The 19,210-nt window shown below is 41.8% G+C and overlaps 1 protein-coding gene across 1 annotated transcript; it reads left to right on the top strand.

Annotated features, from left to right (window-relative positions):
* The first annotated feature begins 14,938 nt into the window (after positions 1 to 14,938).
* On the top strand, positions 14,939 to 18,985 carry LOC310635344 (uncharacterized protein). Its single transcript, XM_083354174.1, has 2 exons — positions 14,939 to 15,007; positions 15,719 to 18,985. The coding sequence occupies exon 2, from the start codon at positions 16,274 to 16,276 to the stop codon at positions 18,239 to 18,241; it is 1,968 nt and encodes a 655-aa protein (XP_083210300.1). The 5' UTR covers positions 14,939 to 15,007; positions 15,719 to 16,273; the 3' UTR covers positions 18,242 to 18,985.
* Positions 18,986 to 19,210: the final 225 nt, after the last annotated feature.

Below are 19,210 nucleotides of genomic sequence, written 5' to 3'. Positions count from 1 at the left end.
AGCATGCACACCAATCTGGTGAGACACAAGAGAACTCACAATACGGAGAAACTCTTTGAATGTCCCATTTGTGGGAAAAGTTTCAGTCAGAATTTCAGGCTGGTAAAGCACCAGTGGACTCACACAGGAGATAAACCATATGAATGTTTGGATTGTGGGAAACGTTTCAGTCAGAATTGCCATCTTGACAAACACAGGAGGACTCACACGGGAGAGAAACCATATCAATGTTTGGATTGTGGGAAAAGTTTCAGTCAGAATTGCCATCTCGACATACACAGGAGGACTCACACGGGAGATAAACCATATCAATGTTTGGATTGTGGGAAAAGTTTCAGTCAAAATTGCCATCTCGTCATACACAAGAGGACTCACACTGGGGAAAAACACTTTGAATGTCCTTTTTGTGGGAAAAGTCTCAGTGAAAATTCCAGCCTGGTAAAGCACCAGAGGACTCACACAGAAGAGAAATCATATGAATGTCTGTATTGTGGGAAACGTTTCAGTCATAATTCCAACCTGGTGATACACGAGACGACTCAAACGGGAGAGAAACCATATGAGTGTCTGCATTGTGGAAAAAGATTCAGTCGGAATTCCAACCTGGTGATACATGAGAGAACGCACACAGGAGAAAAACCATTCAAGTGTCTGGATTGTGGAAAATGTTTCACTTCAAATTCAAAATTGGTGAGACACCACAAAACTCACACAGGAGAGAAACCATATGAGTGTCCAGATTGTGGAAAGGATTTCTCTTGGAAAGGTGACATGGTGAAACATCAGAAGACTCACACAGAAAAGAAACCATATAAGTGTCCTGATTGTGGGAAATGTTTCAGTCAGAATTCCTACCTGGTGCGACACCAGAGGATACACACAGGGGAAAAGCCATATGAATGTCCTGATTGTGGGAAAAAATTCTTTCGAAATTCCAACCTGGTTAGACATCAGACAACTCACACAGGAGAGAAGATGTTTGAGTGTCCAGATTGTGGGAAAGATTTCAGTAGTAGGTCTAGCCTTATAAATCATGTAAGGTTACACACAGGAGAGAAACCATTCAAATGCCCAGATTGTGGAAAGTGTTTCACATATTATACTACCTTTTTCAGACACAAGAAATTACATAGACAAAAATTGATGTGAGTAGAGGACTGTTGAATTTCATTTCTCTTCTCTAATTGGAAGCCCAGCTGAGAAACTAAACTTTTAATTTCTTGACATATTCTTTTTAATCCAATGTGTTTTAGTATCAAAGATGGGGGAGAAGATCTGCGCTTCCTTTCTCTGGCCCAGTGTGGTCGTTCCCTTCCACAGAGTGAAAGGGAACTGCTGTGCTGGGACAGCGAAGGCAAACTTGCATCTTTATTAAATATGTTTGCTGCCTTTAATTATTTGTACACATAAACATATTATTTGTTATGTATATGCCAACCCAACTCATGGTGAGTGGGCGGCTTGCAGTAATAAAACCTTAATACAGAAACTGATAAATCGCATATGTTGCAAAATACAGGGCACCACTAGCAAGGTCAATGGCATTTGGATGGTCATGGAATCCCCAAATGTGATCCTTGCTTTTTTTCTAAACTAGAAATTAGCCAGGCCGCTTGGCCCTATTATAGCCCTCCTTGTGCCATTCTTGTTCAAAAGTGGTCATCTTTCTCCTTGCCAAGAGTTAAAATGGAGAAGTTAACCACAGGATTAGATCTTCCTTGCTTTACCAAAGACTGCGAGGATAATGGTGTCGGATTCAGAGACCAGTCATAGCAGGGTGTCCCAAAATGTCTGTCTGCCTACGCAGAGTTTATTGTATTTATACAGTTTTAACAAGCAGGAAATAACACACAGCAAAAGCATTGTTTATTGGTGTACTCCCTAGTCAACCTTAGAGAACATCTGAACATCCCAGCCAGGGCAGAGTCTCTCATATCTAGCTGGTTCCTGGCAGTCCTTGGCAGTGCTAATTGGAATGAGCTCATAGACATGCAGATAACAGGATACTAAGGCAGGCAGTTTGCTGCACACGGTCCCTTCATATCCTTGACCTCCATCTCTACATCTCACTCTTCTTTTTTGTTAGCCAAGGACTTGTAAAAAGGGTTAATGGATGAGTCATAATCGGGAGAGGAATATCCTTGCAATTGCTTATACAAAGCATATACCTGACCTTGAGGCAGTGTGGGAGGGGGTTTAGGGCAAAAAGCTGTGATACATACAGTTGCAAGAAAAAGTATGTGAACCCTTTGGGATTACGTGGAGTTTTGCATGAATTGGCCATAAAATGCGCTCTAAACGTCATGTAAGTCACAACAATAGAAAAACACAGTCTGCTTAAAATAATACTACACAAACATTAGCTGTTGTCATGTTTGAATTGAACATAAGATGGAAACATTCACAGTGCAGGGTGGAAAAAGTATGTGAACCTTTGGACTTAATAACTGGTTGACCCTCCTTTGGCAGCAATAACCACAACCAAACGTTTCCTGCACAACGATCTGGAGTAATTTTGGACCACTCCTCTTCACAAAACTGTTTCAGTGTAGCAATATTCTTGGGATGTCTGGTGTGAATCGCTCTCTTAAGATCATGCCACAGCATTTCAATCGGGTTGAGGTCAGGACTCTGACTGGGCCACTCCAGAAGGCGTATTCTGTTCTGTTGAAGCCATTGTTTTGTTGAATTACTTGTATGCTTTGGGTCATTGTCCTGTTGCATCACCCATCCTCTGCGGAGCTTCAGTTGGCGGACAGATGGTTGTACGTTTTCCTGCAAAATGTCGTGATAAACTCTGGAATTCATTTTCCCATCAATGACAACAATCCGTCCAGCCCCTGAGGCAGCAAAGCAGCCCCAAACCATGATGCTCCCTCCGCCATGTTTTACAGTGGGGATGAGGTTTTGATGTTGGTGTGCTGTGCTTTTTTTTCTCCACACATAGTGGTGTGTGTTTTTCCCAAACAACTCAATTTTGGTTTCATCTGTCCACAGTATATTTTGCCAGTAGTGCTGTGGAACATCCAGGTGCTCTTTTGCAAACTTCAAATGTGCTGCAATATTTTTTTGGGACAGCAATGGCTTCCTCCGTGGTGTCCTCCCACGTACTCCATTCTTGTTTAATGTTTTCCTTATTGTAGATGTGTCAACAAAAATGTTAGCTTGTGCCAGAGATTTCTGTAGGTCTTTAGCTGACACTCTAGGATTCTTCTTTACCTCATTAAGCATTATGTGCTGTGCTCTTGCAGTCATTTTTACAGGACGACCATGCCTAGGGAGAGTAGCAACAGTGCTAAACTTTCTCCATTTGTAGACAGTCTGTCTTACCGTGGACACATGAACATCAAGGCTTTTGGAGATACTTTTGTAACCCTTTCCAGCTTCATGCAAGTCAACAATTCTTGATCGTAGGTCTTCTGAGAGCTCTTTTCTGCGAGGCATGGTTCACATCAGACAGTGCTTCTTGAGACCAGTAAACCCAAAAGAGGTGTGTTTTTAAAGGGCAGGACAGCTGTCAGCAACACATCCAATATCATCACACTGATTGGAGTGAAGGTTGGCTCACTCCTGGCTCCAATTAGCTCTTGGAGAAGTCATTAGGCTATGGGTTCACATACTTTTTCCACCCTGCACTGTGAATGTTTACATGTTACGTTCAATTAAAACATGACAACAGCTAATGTTTGTGTAGTATTATTTTAAGCAGACTGTGTTTTTCTATTGTTGTGACTTACATGACGTTTAGAGCGCATTTTATGGCCAATTCATGCAAAACTCCATGTAATCCCAAAGGGTTCACATACTTTTTCTTGCAACTGTATGTTGCAAAAGGAAGGGAGACACTGAACAAAACAGCACCCACCAATCAAAATAGCACAAATAATGACTAAATAGCATAGGACATTTCCCAATAAACCTGTGGGTAGCCAAGCCCAAAGGCTTTCCCACCAAGATCCTAAAGTAATTTTCAAATCAGGCCAAATTGTGTAAAATATTGAGCTGGTGCTGGATGGTTCGTGATTCATCTGAAAGGTTGAAACAACACGTTCCTTCAAAACTTTCACAACCCAAATGCTGACGCAGAAGCAAATAATCAATAGCACAATTTTTTAAAATAGCTTTTCGCAAAGTTTGCAGCTCGTGGTTGCTGAAATAGCTATAAAAGTAGCATTAATTGTTTTTGCCAAATTACATGCAACAGTGTTAATGTTAAGATGAGCGTGAGCAGCAAGTGCTGGCACACCCACTATAGACATAGCCAAAGCTACATATTTTGCTTTATTAAGTAAAGCTGTTTCAGAGTCAAAGGTGCTATCTAGCGTGACTCCTTGTGAAGAATAGTTTGAGTGAATTTGCTGTTTGGAAAGCAAAACAGGAATCAACCAGCTGAGACAACACTGTGCTTCACTAATATTAGCAGGAATGTAATTAAAAGTTTCTTTACCACATGTAAAAAACCATCGTGCAGGAGCCAAACATGAGCAAAATTAAAGGAAGTTTCCTCAAAAGCTGTACAATTTAAAACAGGTGAACTAATACGAAAACTGAGGTTTTTTACTTGAAGATGTACAATTATTTTTTTGCATTTTATATTCTCAGGGACTGCTACTATCGGGGTGTGCAAAGCAATTACATCAGGGGATAGATCATAGGCAGTCAACCCCCAACTAGATATAGTCTCATAGTTAAAGTTTTTATTCAATAGAAATTTGCTCAAGCCAGTGAAGTTTTGAATTGCTGCAGAAGGGGTACAAACAGGGATCAGACACGTAGAAAGCAAATTTTCCATGTCATACAATTCAGATAAGCAAAAGACTTCATTTTGTGTGATGTTAGCTAGCTGCACCCATAGGTTTTGCTTCATTCGCTGCTGAAGTGAATGTTTGGGTGAGATGACAGCTGCTGTCACTAAAGGGCAACAATTAATAATCAAGCATGAACAAATAATGGCTAAGGAATTGGCAGTTAAAACCGCAAAAATGGCAGCGCATAAATTCTCGGGGGTTTGCTCCACATGCTGCTGTTGCAGCACTGCCTGTGCTTTGGTGGTCAAGCTTTTCATATCTCCCCACATTACTGGACGGCTGGTCTGGCAAGATCGTATTGGCTGCTGTGCCGTCTGTAAAGTCATTTTGGCCATTTCTGGAACCAGATTCGGGGACTGGTGCCACGACATCCTTAGCTGGGCAGACGCAACGTGCTGGAATCCACAAGGGTCCTGTAGGAGCAAGCACAGCAGCGTATCCTCCTCCCCAATTAATCAGAGAGACTGGCCCTAACCATGTTTTTTTTTCTGGTAATGCCCGATAATATACTAGAGGGTGAGGCAAGCTTGTTTTCTGTTGAAAGTGTCTCTGATAAGCGGTCGAATTTTGAATAGAGACATTCAATTGATTTAAGGTAAATAATACTTTTTTAACCTGTTGTGTTACCCACGACAAATTGGGTAGCCAAGATCCCTCCTTTTTTATTTGTGAAAACAGTCCTTAAAGGACCGATTAGCACGTTCCACGATGGCTTGACCTGTGGAATTGTATGGTAACCCATGAGTAAGAACAATATTCCAGGTTGTACAAAATTGCAAAAAGGCCGATGAAGAATAGGCCGGGCCGTTATCAGTTTTTAAAGAGGAGGGTTTGCCCAAGGCAGTAATGGCTGAAAAAAGAGGAGAAATAACATGATTAGCCGTTTCCCCTCGTTGAGGTGTGGCCCAAAGTGCTCCTGAATAGGTATCAATAGATAAATAAATATACTTCCAGGGAGCCAAGGAGGGAACATGGGTGACATCCATTTGCCATAGTTGATTAGAGGCAAAACCACAGGGATTAACTCCCGTGTCCCCCAAGGGGGATGCCCCAGAACATTGGGGACAGGATGAAACAATTTGCTTGGCTTGGTCAAGTGGAATATGGCAAGCTTGTGCCAGCCCCCTGGCATTTTGATGGAAAAAAGAGTGACTGAAGAAAGGATCTGAAAACAAAGTGGGTAAAAACAGAGCCATGAGATTGGAGTCAATCCTGGGTGTAATGTAAGAACCTGGAAAATTAAAATTAAGTTTACACACATGAGAGTCAGAGATTAAATTAAAAGGCTGTTGAGAAAAAGTATAAAAAGCTAAAATAGCAGCAGACAATTCTGAGTGTTGCGGGGATGACTGTATTGCAGTGTAGGACACCTTCCATGTATCATCATGGGAATCCTTGTAAGCAATTGCTCCTCTCATTCGCCCTCCATCTGAAACAGTCGGAGCTTGCAAAAGCGGAGAAGACAAAAGCAATGGGCGGATAGGAAAGGAAGAAGTCATTAAACACGCAAGCCGAGGATCTTTAGGCAAATGATATGCAATACAGCCCACATAGTCAGTTAAAGCACTCTGAAAATAAAATTGAAAATCAGATTCCAATCAGATGTAAACAAACCTCTGTTAAGTAGGTTAAAATTTACAAATCTAAACAAAACAATGCAGAGTAATTTCTTTTAAAACTCAAAAGATCTCATAAAGAATTGTCCAACAAGTACTGTCTCCTCCTTCCAGGAAAAAAACCTGCAAGCTGAAACTGCAAGAGTGGGTATTAAATTTCACATCCACCTTCCCCTCCCTTTCTCAGACCAGAATTCTAAGCAGAGGGGAAAAAAACAGTTAAAACGACCTTCTTCTTCTTCTTCTTCTTCTTCTTCTTCTTCTTCTTCTTCTTCTTCTTCTTCTTCTTCTTCTTCTTCTTCTTCTTTCTCTCTCTCTCTCTCTCTCTCTCTCTCTCTCATTCTTAAAGTAACACAGCGGGGAAGGGGGGAGAAAGAGGCTGGAGGGGGAAAAGAAAAGGTAAAAGGAATTTTACAAAAATCTCACCACTAAAAAAAAATAGCTTGCTCTCCTTCACATGCATTTTCCATAAATTCACTCAGAGATCCCCCATAAAACTCTTCTCATGCAAACACTTACAACAATAAAATCAGCAATTTACTGTTCCTTTCACAGCCTGGGACGGAGGGGGGTGGTGGTAGGGTTTTGAGGCTAACACACACACATCAGCAAATTAACTCATTCATGTCCATTCCAACTGCCGGCATAAACAATTTCATATACAAAAATTTCATTTCATACTTTCTCCAGGCAAACCAATCACTATTATTATAATTTCAGGGAGCTGTTTACAAGCCAATGAGATCCTTGTTCCAAATCTCTTTTTGTTTGTTTGTTTTTAAATAAGGCCTTTTTGTTTATTGTTATCAGAGGGGATTTAGACCCTCTTCCAAGTCTTGAAATAACACAGAACATAGACAGACATATATACACAGATACTAGTAAAACAACATTCATTTAGACATATGGCTTGTCCTGCAAGAAGTGAGAAAAATCAGGTGATTCCAACCAAACATGGTTTTATAGGGCCCTTTAACCATCTCCCATTTTTCTCACCATTCCAAGTCCAAGCTTAATGTTCCAAATGTACAAATATAAGTATATAACAAAACAAACACACATGAATTTGGAGTTTGAGGCCAAAACAGGCCTCCCCTTTTAATTAAAAGGAGATGATCATTTATGGTTACTTACAATTTATCCCACCAACTTCAAAAGACAGTGGGGAAAGACTAAAAGGAATATTGAACCTGGGATCTTTTGTAGGTGTGAAGTGGGAGGTGAGCTCACCTCCGACAAAAGAATCAAATAGTCCAAAGAGCCAGATTAAAAGAAAAAGACAGAAAAAAACTTGCTTTTGGTTTCAACCTCTGAGAAAGGGCTGCGAGATGCTGCAGACATGCCCCCCCCCCCGCTGGATTTCAACATTCCCTTTTAAAATGACTGGGTTTTCCACAGTTATAACACTTTCCTTGAGGAAAGTTATCACACTTTCCTTGTGATAAAGCAGCTGCCAATAAATTGGTTTGACAAGAAGCTGTTCCTATATCCTGTAATCCAGACATGTCAAACACAAGGCCTGGGGGCCGGATCCGGCCCGCGAAGTGGTTTCATGCGGCCCGCGAAGCCATCCTGGAAACAGTGAGGGAACGGCCCCCACTGCCTTGGCCCTGGCCCAGAGACCCTCAGATCTGTCCCACTCCTGCCCAGGCCGCCATAGGCACCCTTGATGCAAACAATGTAGAGCTGGCCACGCCCACCCAGTAAGCCATATGCACTCTAGCCACGCCTACCCAGTAGGCCACGCCCACCCTGACCATACCCACCCGGCCCCCTGAGGGCAACCGCAATGCTGATGTGGCCCTCAATGAAATTGAGTTTGACACCCCTGCTGTAATCTGTTAACAAAATCAGGATACGGCTCAGTAGCCTTCTGCCTGATGTTAGAGAAGGCTTGATGAGGTTTGCCAGAAACAGGTACTTTTCCTAATGCTTGGTAAGAAATTTGTAAAGTAGAAGCTGGTAAAACAACTTGAGCATCAACTGAAGCAAAGGGACCAGACCCGTCAGCAATTTCTTCTACATTCCCCCCCTTTTGCTAATTGTTCCTCTAAAATTTGTGTCATGGGGGTATACAATGGCCGTGAAGAAGCAGAAGAATTAACCGCTTCATGAGGAGCTGAAGGTTCAATTAAAGATGATTTGGGGGGGGGGATTTTTATTTTATCATAATCATGTGGAGGTTTTGTGGTCAACTGTTGTTCTGCCAAAGCATCAGAGCCAAATTTTTCCACTGGTTGATGGCATTGAAACCATAGATGTAATATCTGAACTGTAGCTTGGGGTTCAAGATGTAAAGTATGCCCTATTTTCACCCAGTCCTGTAAATGGAGCGTCCCGCGCTCCGGATACCAAGGACAATATTTCCCTATCCCTCCAATGAGCTTCTCTTGACTTTTGTAGCAGGAAGTGAAGTTCCTCTACATGCTGCTGCTGTTGGTGAGATAGATTGCAACCCATACTTACCTCTGAGGTGTCCCGTAGGACGAAGGTACACGTTGGGGTCTATTCCAGACGAAGGTAAGTTGCTCCCCCGGAGGGAGGTCCCTGTTAATTTGTTTTTGTCCCTGTTGATTTGTTTTTGTCCCTGTTCGGGCGCCAGCTGTCGGATCCAGAGACCAGTCATAGCAGGGTGTCCCAAAATGTCTGTCTGCCTACGCAGAGTTTATTGTATTTATACAGTTTTAACAAACAGGAAATAACACACAGCAAAAGCATTGTTTATTGGTGTACTCCCTAGTCAATCTTAAAGAACATCTGAACATTCCAGCCAGGACAGAGTCTCTCATATCTATCTGGTTCCTGGCAGTCCTTGGCAGTGCTAATTGGAATGAGATCATAGACATGCAGATAACAGGATACTAAGGCAGGCAGTTTGCTGCACACGGTCCCTTCATATCCTTGACCTCCATCTCTACATCATGGCCTGGGATACTTCAGGGGAAAGAGTGTCTCAAAGGGCAAGGTCTGCAGCGGAAAAGGTTCACTTCTTAGCTCCTATCAGATGGCAATATTTAAGGGAAGGGGCTAGGTGCATGCCTTGCCTATCTGACCTGGTTGAACAGATAGATGCAAAAATAATAAAAGCGGAACATTAGTGACAGGTGCCCTGTTGGCTCAGTGGTCAGAATGCAGTATTGCTGGCTGACTCTGCCCACTGTATGAAACATTTGCTTTTATGTAAATAATTTCCCAATATAAGGCACCTACAAAGCTGCTTTCACATGAACAAAATTATATATAAAATAATTACAAAATATCAATCATAAGCATAATAAAATCATAAGCACAATAAAATCCCTTCAATATCATGGTCGATGATACAAAATAATATATAAAATGATTATGAAATATCACTACTAGTATATAAAATGGTTTCAAAATGACACTACTAATGTCAATCTTAAGCATAATAAAGTCATAAGCACAATAAAATCCCTTCAATATCAAGGTCGATGATACAGTATTGAAACCTGATGAGAGGTCTAGGAGGGACAAAATGGTGGTACCCAGTCTATCCTGAAGCCTCCAAGTCCATGAGAGTTGCAACTAATGCCGTTTTGGTGATGTGTCCCAGCCTGAACCCAGACCCAGAAGGGCCCAGGTGTCTTTGTCCTGCAGAGCCTTTTATCCGGGTGGCAAAGTCAGAGCTGCAAGCAGAGGATGAGTTGAAGTTCCAGGCTGCCAACCTCTCATTGCCCTCTTCAGCTGCACTTAGAAAAGATCTTAATCTGCAGCAAAGCCTTGAACTCCTCTGCCCAGAAAATCTGTCAGGATTTTCTTATGCATTGCAAACTGCTGTTGAAGGTATGAAGCTGGCCAGGATGCCAACTGTCCAGAAGGGGTGTGTGTGTGTAAGGTTTGACACTTAGCCTCACAATTGCCCCAGCTTCACTCAGGAATTTAAAAGAGCCAAAAAAACTCCTGAGCAGAGGTTTCAACAAACAAACCACTTTTAATTTGATCGAAATAGAGTTGGGTGTCCCCATCTCTCTTAGTGGCTGGTAGAGAGATGAAGGCAACAACCAGGAAAGATGTCTTCCACCTTTTATACCTTTCCAGAACAAAGAGATCTGGTCTTGGTACCAGGTATAAGATAGCTCTTTTTATGTAAGCAATCACCTGTCCCTAAAGCAGGGGTCTTCAAACTTGGCCCTTTTATGACTTGTGGACTTCAACTCCCAGAATTCTGGGAGTTGAAGTCCACAAGTCATAAAAGGGCCAAGTTTGAAGACCCCTGCCCTAAAGCATTAAACAATTGCTTTTATATAACAAATTTCCCAATATAAAGCACCTACAAAGCTGCTTGCACATAAACAAATATTGAAAAGTTTTATCATACATTTTATCTTTAACAGTCCCCCCTACCCCTCCCCTATCCCTCCCTCCTTACCCCTCCCCCCTCCCCTCCCCCCCCGACTTCCCAGAGCTAAGTACAAGGTATAAAAAACAAAAAAAAACAATCATAAACATCCATATGCTAACAACCATGAACTCTAAAATCTATCACTCTCTAGCTCATATAGGATAACTACAAACACTAATAATATAAAATATATAAAAAAAACCAAAAAAAAAGGAAAAAAGAAAGGAAGACTTATTCAAATGCTACATGAAACTTCTTAGTCCCATATTTGTTCTGGATATACTCAATCCATTTTCTCCACTCCATAATATAGCGTTCTTGCGAATGATCTTTCAAATAAGCCGATATCTTTGCCATCTCTGCCAGGTCAGAAACCTTTAAAGTCCATTCTTCTATAGTCGGCAGTTCCTCCTTCTTCCAATACTGACCTATTAAGAGTCTTGCTGCTGTAATTAAACTCAACGTCAACTTAGTGTCCACAACTGTAGCATCTGTAATTATTCCCAACAAAAAAAGTTGCGGACAAAACTTTATCCTTTGCTTAAAAATCTTCTGCCTGACTTGGTCTGCTTCATCTGCAGCTTAACTAAACTCAATGCAGATGAAGCAGACCAAGTCAGACATGAAGTCACCCACATCCTATGCACAAGCAAACCACCCAAAAGCAACCTAACAAAAGAAGAACAAGTAGCATTGCAAAACCTAAGAAAAGACAACAGCATAATCATACTACCAGCAGATAAAGGCAATGCTACAGTGGTAATGGACACATCAGACTATGAAGAGAAACTGTCCAACTTACTCAAAGAAACTACATACAAACCTATATATACAGATCCCACAACCTATCTAGAAAAGACCACCAAGAAAAAGATAAAATCAACTTCTATAAGCCAAGAAATCCAACAAACAATCATTCCTAGGGAGAAGTCATCCAGATGCCCAAAACTATATGGCCTCCCCAAAATACACAAAGATGGAATCCCACTAAGACCCATAGTAAGTTCTATAGGCTCACCACTACAAAACTTAGCTAAATACCTAGCAAAACAATTACAACCTTAAGCAGAAATGGCAGCTTCATATGTCCAAAACTCATACCACTTTATAGAATTAGTGAAAAATCTAGAGATAGACCAAAAAGACTTGCTAGTCAGCTTCGATGTGGTATCACTATTCACCCAGGTGCCAGTCCAAGAAGCTCTCTCAACAATAAGAAGCAAATACCAACCACCAAACCATATTATAGAACTAGCAGAACACTGCTTATCAAACACATACTTCATACACAGAGGCCAGAGATACAAACAAATAGAAGGCGCACCAATGGGATCCCCTCTATCACCAGTTATCGCCAACCTTTTCATGGAAGAATTTGAAACTAACGCTCTGGAAAAGACTACAAACAAACCAAAACTGTGGCTCAGATATGTGGATGACACCTTCGTGATCTGGCCCCACGGAAGAAAGGAGCTAGAAAACTTCCTAACACACCTGAACAGCCTACATCCCAAAATAAAATTCACCATGGAGATTGAAACAAACAACCAGTTACCTTTCCTGGATATACTTATATACAAAAAACAAAACGGCACCCTAGGACACACAGTCTACCGAAAGAAAACACACACCAACCGTTACCTCAATGCGCAATCACATCATCACCCAGCACAAATAAATTCAGTAGCCAAAACACTAATAACAAGAACCAGACGCCTTGCAGATGAAACACATATACAAACAGAACTACACACCCTGACAGACATATTGACAGCAAACAAGTTCCAAAAAAACAAAATCACCAATATGATTCAGCAGGGGACTCCGAAACAGAAAAACATCCAAGAAGAAGAACAGAACAACGGACGAGCCATCTTGCCCTACATAAAAGGAACAACCGACAAAATCAGTAAAGTACTACGCAAACATAACATCAAAACCGCATTTAACACTGACAGAAAGATATCAACCATCCTGAGAAATCCCAAAGACAAAATAGAACTGGAAAACCAGGGCATATACCAAATCCCATGCGCCTCCTGTCCAGCAACATACATCGGACAGACTAACAGAAGAATAGAGGTACGTGTAGAAGAACATAAGAACTCAGTACAGAAGAAAGATCACACATCTTCACTAGTACAACACATAAACACTACGGGACACATCAATTTTGAAGGTACAAAAACAATAGCCAAAATAGAACATCTCAATAGCAGAATAATCAGAGAAGCCATTGAAATAGAAAAACACCCAGACAGTATGAACAAGCGAGACGACACCTCCCGCCTACATGCCATTTGGAAACCAGCATTGATAGAGAAATGAATTTCAGCAAACAAGGATTTAAAAAACCAACAAACAACCCCAAATGCCACCAGCCCCAGCAAGACTCATCCACACCCAGAACAAAAACTCTCCCACACAGAAGACAGAACAAGTCAAGCAAAAGTGCCATCACCCAAGCAGAAGAACGCACACACGAACCTGACTGACCCATACCAGAGATACATAGCAGGTCCTCGAACTCGGAGCCAAACCAAAGCTCTGGAGGCCACTACACAGCCCACTCCTCAGGACACCAAATCACAACACTCAGGATATTACAACACAACAAAAAACCCCACCCATTCAGAACACACCCCACCCAATCAGAAGACAGCCACGCCTCCAACCAATCAGAAGACAACCACGCATCCACCCAATCAGAAGACAGCCACGCCTCCACTCAATCAGAAGACAACCATGCCTCCACCCAGTCGGAGGACACCCCCACCCAATCAGAAAGCAGCCACGCCTCCACCCAGTCAGAACACAGCCCCACTGGCAGTTGGAAGGAAAGGAACAGCCAGACCATGCATTGCTCCTGGAAGCAGCAGGAGGAACACTCCGGCCTGATGATGACGGATGGGATTTCGTCGAAACGTCGGCACAACTTTCTGAAGATGAAAGGAACGCGGGAAGAAACCCGAGACTCTAGATCTACACATACAGACACCCGCGAGAATCTACGAAAATATATATATATATATATATATATATATATATATATATATATATATATATATATATATACACACACACACACACACACACACACACACATATGTATATAATTACAAAGTATCATTACCAGGGCTTTTTTTGTCATAGAACGCTCAGAACGGAGTTCCGGCACCTTTTTTGGATGGAACCTTGTAGGGTAGGCAAGGCGGGTTGTATGACATGTGTGAGTTCCGGCACCTTTTTCTTTTACAAAAAAAGCACTGATCATTACTAATATCAATATTACTAATAACAACCTTAAGCATAATAAAATCCCTTCATATATAAAATAACTGCTAATGTCAAACTTAAACATACTAAAATCATAAGCACAATAATATCCCTTCAGGGGAAATGACTCTTACAGCCCTCTCCTGAGCTTGGAAAAGAAATATAGGTAGTTCTCAGGTTGTGACAGCAATTCGAGCCCAAATTTCCATTGCTTAGCAGGGATGGGGCACCAGTAGGAAATATGGTGCTTGTTAGCTAAAGAGGGAAGTAAAAGAAAACAAAATCACAGACGACACAAGGAGTCAAGGTTCAATTTTACAGCCTCGCAAAGTTGCAGAGCCAGATTTCCAGGAGTTATCCTGCACCCCGAACCCCCAGGATGAAAAACTGGCTGGAACAATCTTCAGCAGAGCTCAAGGGAGCGGCACTTTCTCCTTAGCTGTTGCACATAATTTTTCCCCTTAGGACACTTTCCTTGGAATTAGTTGCAGGAAGAGGAACAATGACTCTCCTCATGGGAGACCCGAAAGAAAAGGTTGAGGATAGATTGTCAAAAGCTATGGATGTGCTCGGTGGGAGTCGAATACGACTTGATGGTCCCCGCGGAATCAACCTGCAAACGCTTTAGGGAAGAGATAGGACGAGCGTGGTTTTCAACCGAATGTCGCTAGATGGCGCTCTAAGAGAAGCAGGGCTCGTACCTAGAAAGCAGAGAATACAGTTCTGTACACAGCAGCCGCATCGCTAGTGCCAAAATCATACGGGGGTGGGTGGGGGGAGAGGTCGAGCAGGAACAAATTGAAACGATAGAGAATTGGATTGCTAGAGAGGACTTTGGGGGAAAGGGCAGAGGAACCTCCTTTTCCGGTTCCCTTATGGGAGAAAGATGGCGTCTGGGGATCCTCTTTTGCCGTTTGGAGGGTGGAAGCGGCTCCTGGGAGGTGAGTGGAGGGCAGGTCGGAGGAGAAACCGGGAGCAAGTCGGGCTGTTTGCTTTCCTCCGCGGTGTAGAAGCAGCGAAGGGACGCGGCTGAAAGATGCCGGCTGGTGCAGCTGCATATTCTTTCTCTCCCCAAATGTTATTATCGTTCTTCCGCATGATTTAAAACTGCTACCTGTGATTCCCTGCTGGGAGGTGGAAAAATTGGGACATTTAACAAGCCTGCCTCTCTCGGTCTTCACTCCTTGTGATATTATTGACATGTTTTTCGGGGAAGTGAGGACTTCCGGGAGTAAAACGGGTGCTTTAAAACTCGCATAGACTCTGGGCAGCGTTTCATCTGTTAGTGTCCCCAGCTTTCTAAAATTGGATCAAGCAAATGAACTGAATCCACTTCTGAAACATTTTGAAGCTCCCAAATGCACATATATAAATTTATAGGTATGTATTTATGTGCATATAAAACGTATCTGTATAGACGTCAGTGTTTTCAGGTATTTTTTGTAACTATTTGCAATGATAATAATTTGTGATTTACCCAAGTCAAGAAGAGAATTCCATGATTTGAAATTTGAGTGGATACTTGAACTTTGATTTTGATAGTCTCCTTGGTGCCTGATGAATCACAATGAATCTTAGAGGTTAAATTAGCATTTTGATATCTTTGCTTTTTCATACTAATATATGGATGTTTGTTTTTTTGTTTTTCACAGGTTCAGCAGACATTTTTTAAACAATAATGAAAATAATCCATTAATACGAGTCTTATACACAGGATGCCAAGAAGAGCACTCCAGACAATAAGAGAATGAAAAGCAGCATTAAATGCAAAACAAACCATCAATCAAAATCTTTTCCATTTCCTCCAGAAAGTGTTAAAACTTTTCTCCTTCCTTAGCAGATGGAGGGAGACAAAGGAGAGAATAACAGGAACAGAATTTTCAGGTAGAAAAAATAGATTATGTGGAACTCAAGAAAATATTGCATGAAAAAGTACAAGGCATTACTGAAAGTGTTTGAGGAAGGAAAATGTCTTGGGTCAAAGCACCACCAGACAAGAGATCAGAAATATTTTTGGCCTCCTCATGAATCCAAGAATATCAATGTTGGAAAAATCCGACAGAGTGCCTATTTTGGGAAAAACACAGATTGCAGATCACACCTGATTTTTGCATCAGTCCATCCACCCCTTGAAAACCCATAGAAATATTTGGACTGTGGCAAAAACTTTACTCAGAACAGCAATCCCATTATTCATGGAATGACCAATGCAGGAAGAACAGCTCTACCAGTGCTCCCAGTGTGGCAAAAGATTTAGCATGCACACCAATCTGGTGAGACACAAGAGAACTCACACTGCGGAGAAACTCTTTGAATGTCCCATTTGTGGGAAAAGTTTCAGTCAGAATTCCAACCTGGTAAAGCACCAGTGGACTCACACGGGAGATAAACCATATGAATGTTTGGATTGTGGGAAACGTTTCAGTCAGAATTGCCATCTCGAGAAACACAGGAGGACTCACACAGGAGAGAAACCATATCAATGTTTGGATTGTGGGAAAAGTTTCAATCAGAGTTCCCATCTCGTCATACACAAGAGGACTCACACTGGGGAGAAACTCTTTGAATGTCCTTTTTGTGGGAAAAGTCTCAGTGAGAATTCCAGCCTGGTAAAGCACCAGAGAACTCACACAGAAGAGAAATCATATGAATGTCTGTATTGTGGGAAAAGTTTCAGTCGTAATTCCAACCTGGTGATACACCAGAGGACTCAAACGGGAGAAAAATCATATAAGTGTCCGGATTGTGGGAAAAGTTTCACTGGGAATTCAAAACTGGCGAGACACCAGAAAACTCACACAGGAGAGAAACCATATGAGTGTCTTCATTGTGGAAAAAGATTCAGTCAGAATTTCAACCTGGTGATACATGAGAGAACTCACACAGGAGAAAAACCATTCAAGTGTCTGGTTTGTGGGAAAAGTTTCAGTCAGAATTCCTACCTGGTGGGACACCAGAGGATACACACAGGAGAAAACCCATATAAATGTCCTGATTGTGGGAAAAATTTCTTTCGAAATTCCAGCCTTGTTAGACATCAGAGGACTCACACAGGAGAGAAACCGTATAAGTGTCCAGATTGTGGGAAAAGTTTTATTCGGAATTCCTGCCTGGTTAGACACCAGGGGACTCACACAGGAGAAAAACCATATGAATGTCTGTATTGTGGGAAAAGTTTTAGGCTTAATTCCAAGCTGGTGAGACACCAGACAACTCACACAGGGGAGAAACCATATGAGTGTCTGCATTGTGGGAAAAGATTCAGTCAGAATTCCAACCTGGTGATACATGAGAGAACTCACACAGGAGAAAAACCATTCAAGTGTGTGGATTGTGGGAAAAGTTTCATTCAAAATTCTAGCCTGGTTAGACATCAGAGGACTCACACAGGAGAGAAACCATATAAGTGTCCAGATTGTGGGAAAAATTTCATTCGAAATTCCAGCCTGGTTAGGCATCAGACTACTCACACAGGAGAGAAACCATATGAGTGCCCAGATTGTGGAAAAGATTTCCTCCGGAAATATAACATGGAGAAACATCAGTCTACTCACATAGAAGAGAAATCATATAAATGTCGTGATTGTGGGAAATGTTTCAGTCAGAATTCCTACCTGGTAATACACCAGAGGAATCACAGGGAAGAGAAACCATATAAGTGTGTAGATTGTGGGAAAAATTTCATTCAAAATTCCAGCCTGGTTAGACATCAGAGGACTCACACAGGAGAGAAACCATATGAATGCCCAGATTGTGGAAAGGTTTTCCTCCAGAAATGTAACATGGAGAAACATCAGTCTACTCACATAGAAGAGAAATCATATAAATGTCGTGATTGTGGGAAATGTTTCAGTCAGAATTCCTACCTGGTGATACACCAGAGGATTCACAGGGGAGAGAAACCGCATGAGTGTATAGATTGTGGGAAAAATTTCAGATGGAATGCTGAGCTGGTGATACACAAGAGGACTCACACAGGAGAGAAGCCATATGAGTGTCCGGATTGTGGGAAAGATTTCAGTAATAGGTCTAGCCTTATAAATCATGTAAGGTTACACACAGGAGAGAAACCATTCAAATGCCCAGATTGTGGAAAGTGTTTCACATATTATAGTAACTTTTTCAGACACAAGAAATTACATGGGCAAAATTTGATGTGTGTAGAGGAATGTTGAATTTCATTTCTCTAATTTGGAAGCCCAGCTGAGAAACTAAACTTTTAATTTCTTGACATATTCTTTTTAATCCAATGTGTTTTAGTATCAAACATGAGGGAGAAGATCTGCGCTTCCTTTCTCTGGCCCAATGTGGTCGTTCCCTTCCACGGAGTCAAGGGGAACTGCTGTGCTGGGATAGTGAAAGTGAGCATGCATCTGTATTAAGTGTGTTTATTGCCTTGAGCTATTTGTACACATAAATATTTGTTTAAAAAATGTTTATGCCAACCCAACTCATGGTGAGTGGGTGGCTTGCAGTAATAAAACCTTAATATAGAAACTAATAAATAGCATATGTGGCAAAATGGCAACACTTGGCCTCATTATGGCCCTACTTGTGCCATTCTTGTTCAGAAGTGGTCATCTTTCTCCTTGCATAGAGTTAAACTGGAGAAGTCAACCACAGGATTAGATCTTCCTTGCTTTACCGAAGCCAAGGAGGATAAAGGCCTGCCAGACTTCAGGGGGAAGAGTGTCTCAAAGGGCAGGGTCTGCAGTGGAAAAGGTTCACTTCTTAGCTCCTGTCAGACAGCAATAGTTAAGGGAAGGGGCTAGCTGCATGCTCACCCTATCTGACCTGGTAGAACACATAGATGCAAAAATAATAAAAGTGGAACACTAACGAGAGGTGCCCTGTTGGCTCATTGGTCAGAATGCAGAATTGCTGGCTGACTCTGCCCACAGATCCTGAGGGGGCTCAAAGTTAACTCAGCCTTCCATCTTTCTGAGGTCAGTAAAATGAGAACCCAGATTGTTGGGGAAAATATGCTGACACTGGAAGCCAAGAGTGCTGTAAAGCACAGTGGGGTGGTGTATTAATTCCAAGTGCAATTGCTACAGTAAAAAAATAGCTTTAAATGAGATGAGCAGCATCTTCAATTGCACCTATAAAAGAAACCTGGGGCAGCTCCCACCACAAAGATGTGA

The sequence above is a fragment of the Vipera ursinii genome, assembly GCF_947247035.1.
Source record: "Vipera ursinii genome assembly, chromosome: 2".
Lineage (NCBI taxonomy): Eukaryota > Metazoa > Chordata > Lepidosauria > Squamata > Viperidae > Vipera > Vipera ursinii.
The sequence above is the reverse complement of the archived record's forward strand: the minus strand, read 5'-3'. Positions and strand labels throughout refer to the sequence as shown.

Excerpts from the sequence above, each read along its gene's own strand:
- LOC310635344 (XM_083354174.1), top strand. The coding sequence starts at position 16,274 with ATGCAGGAAGAACAGCTCTACCAGTGCTCCCAGTGTGGCAAAAGATTT.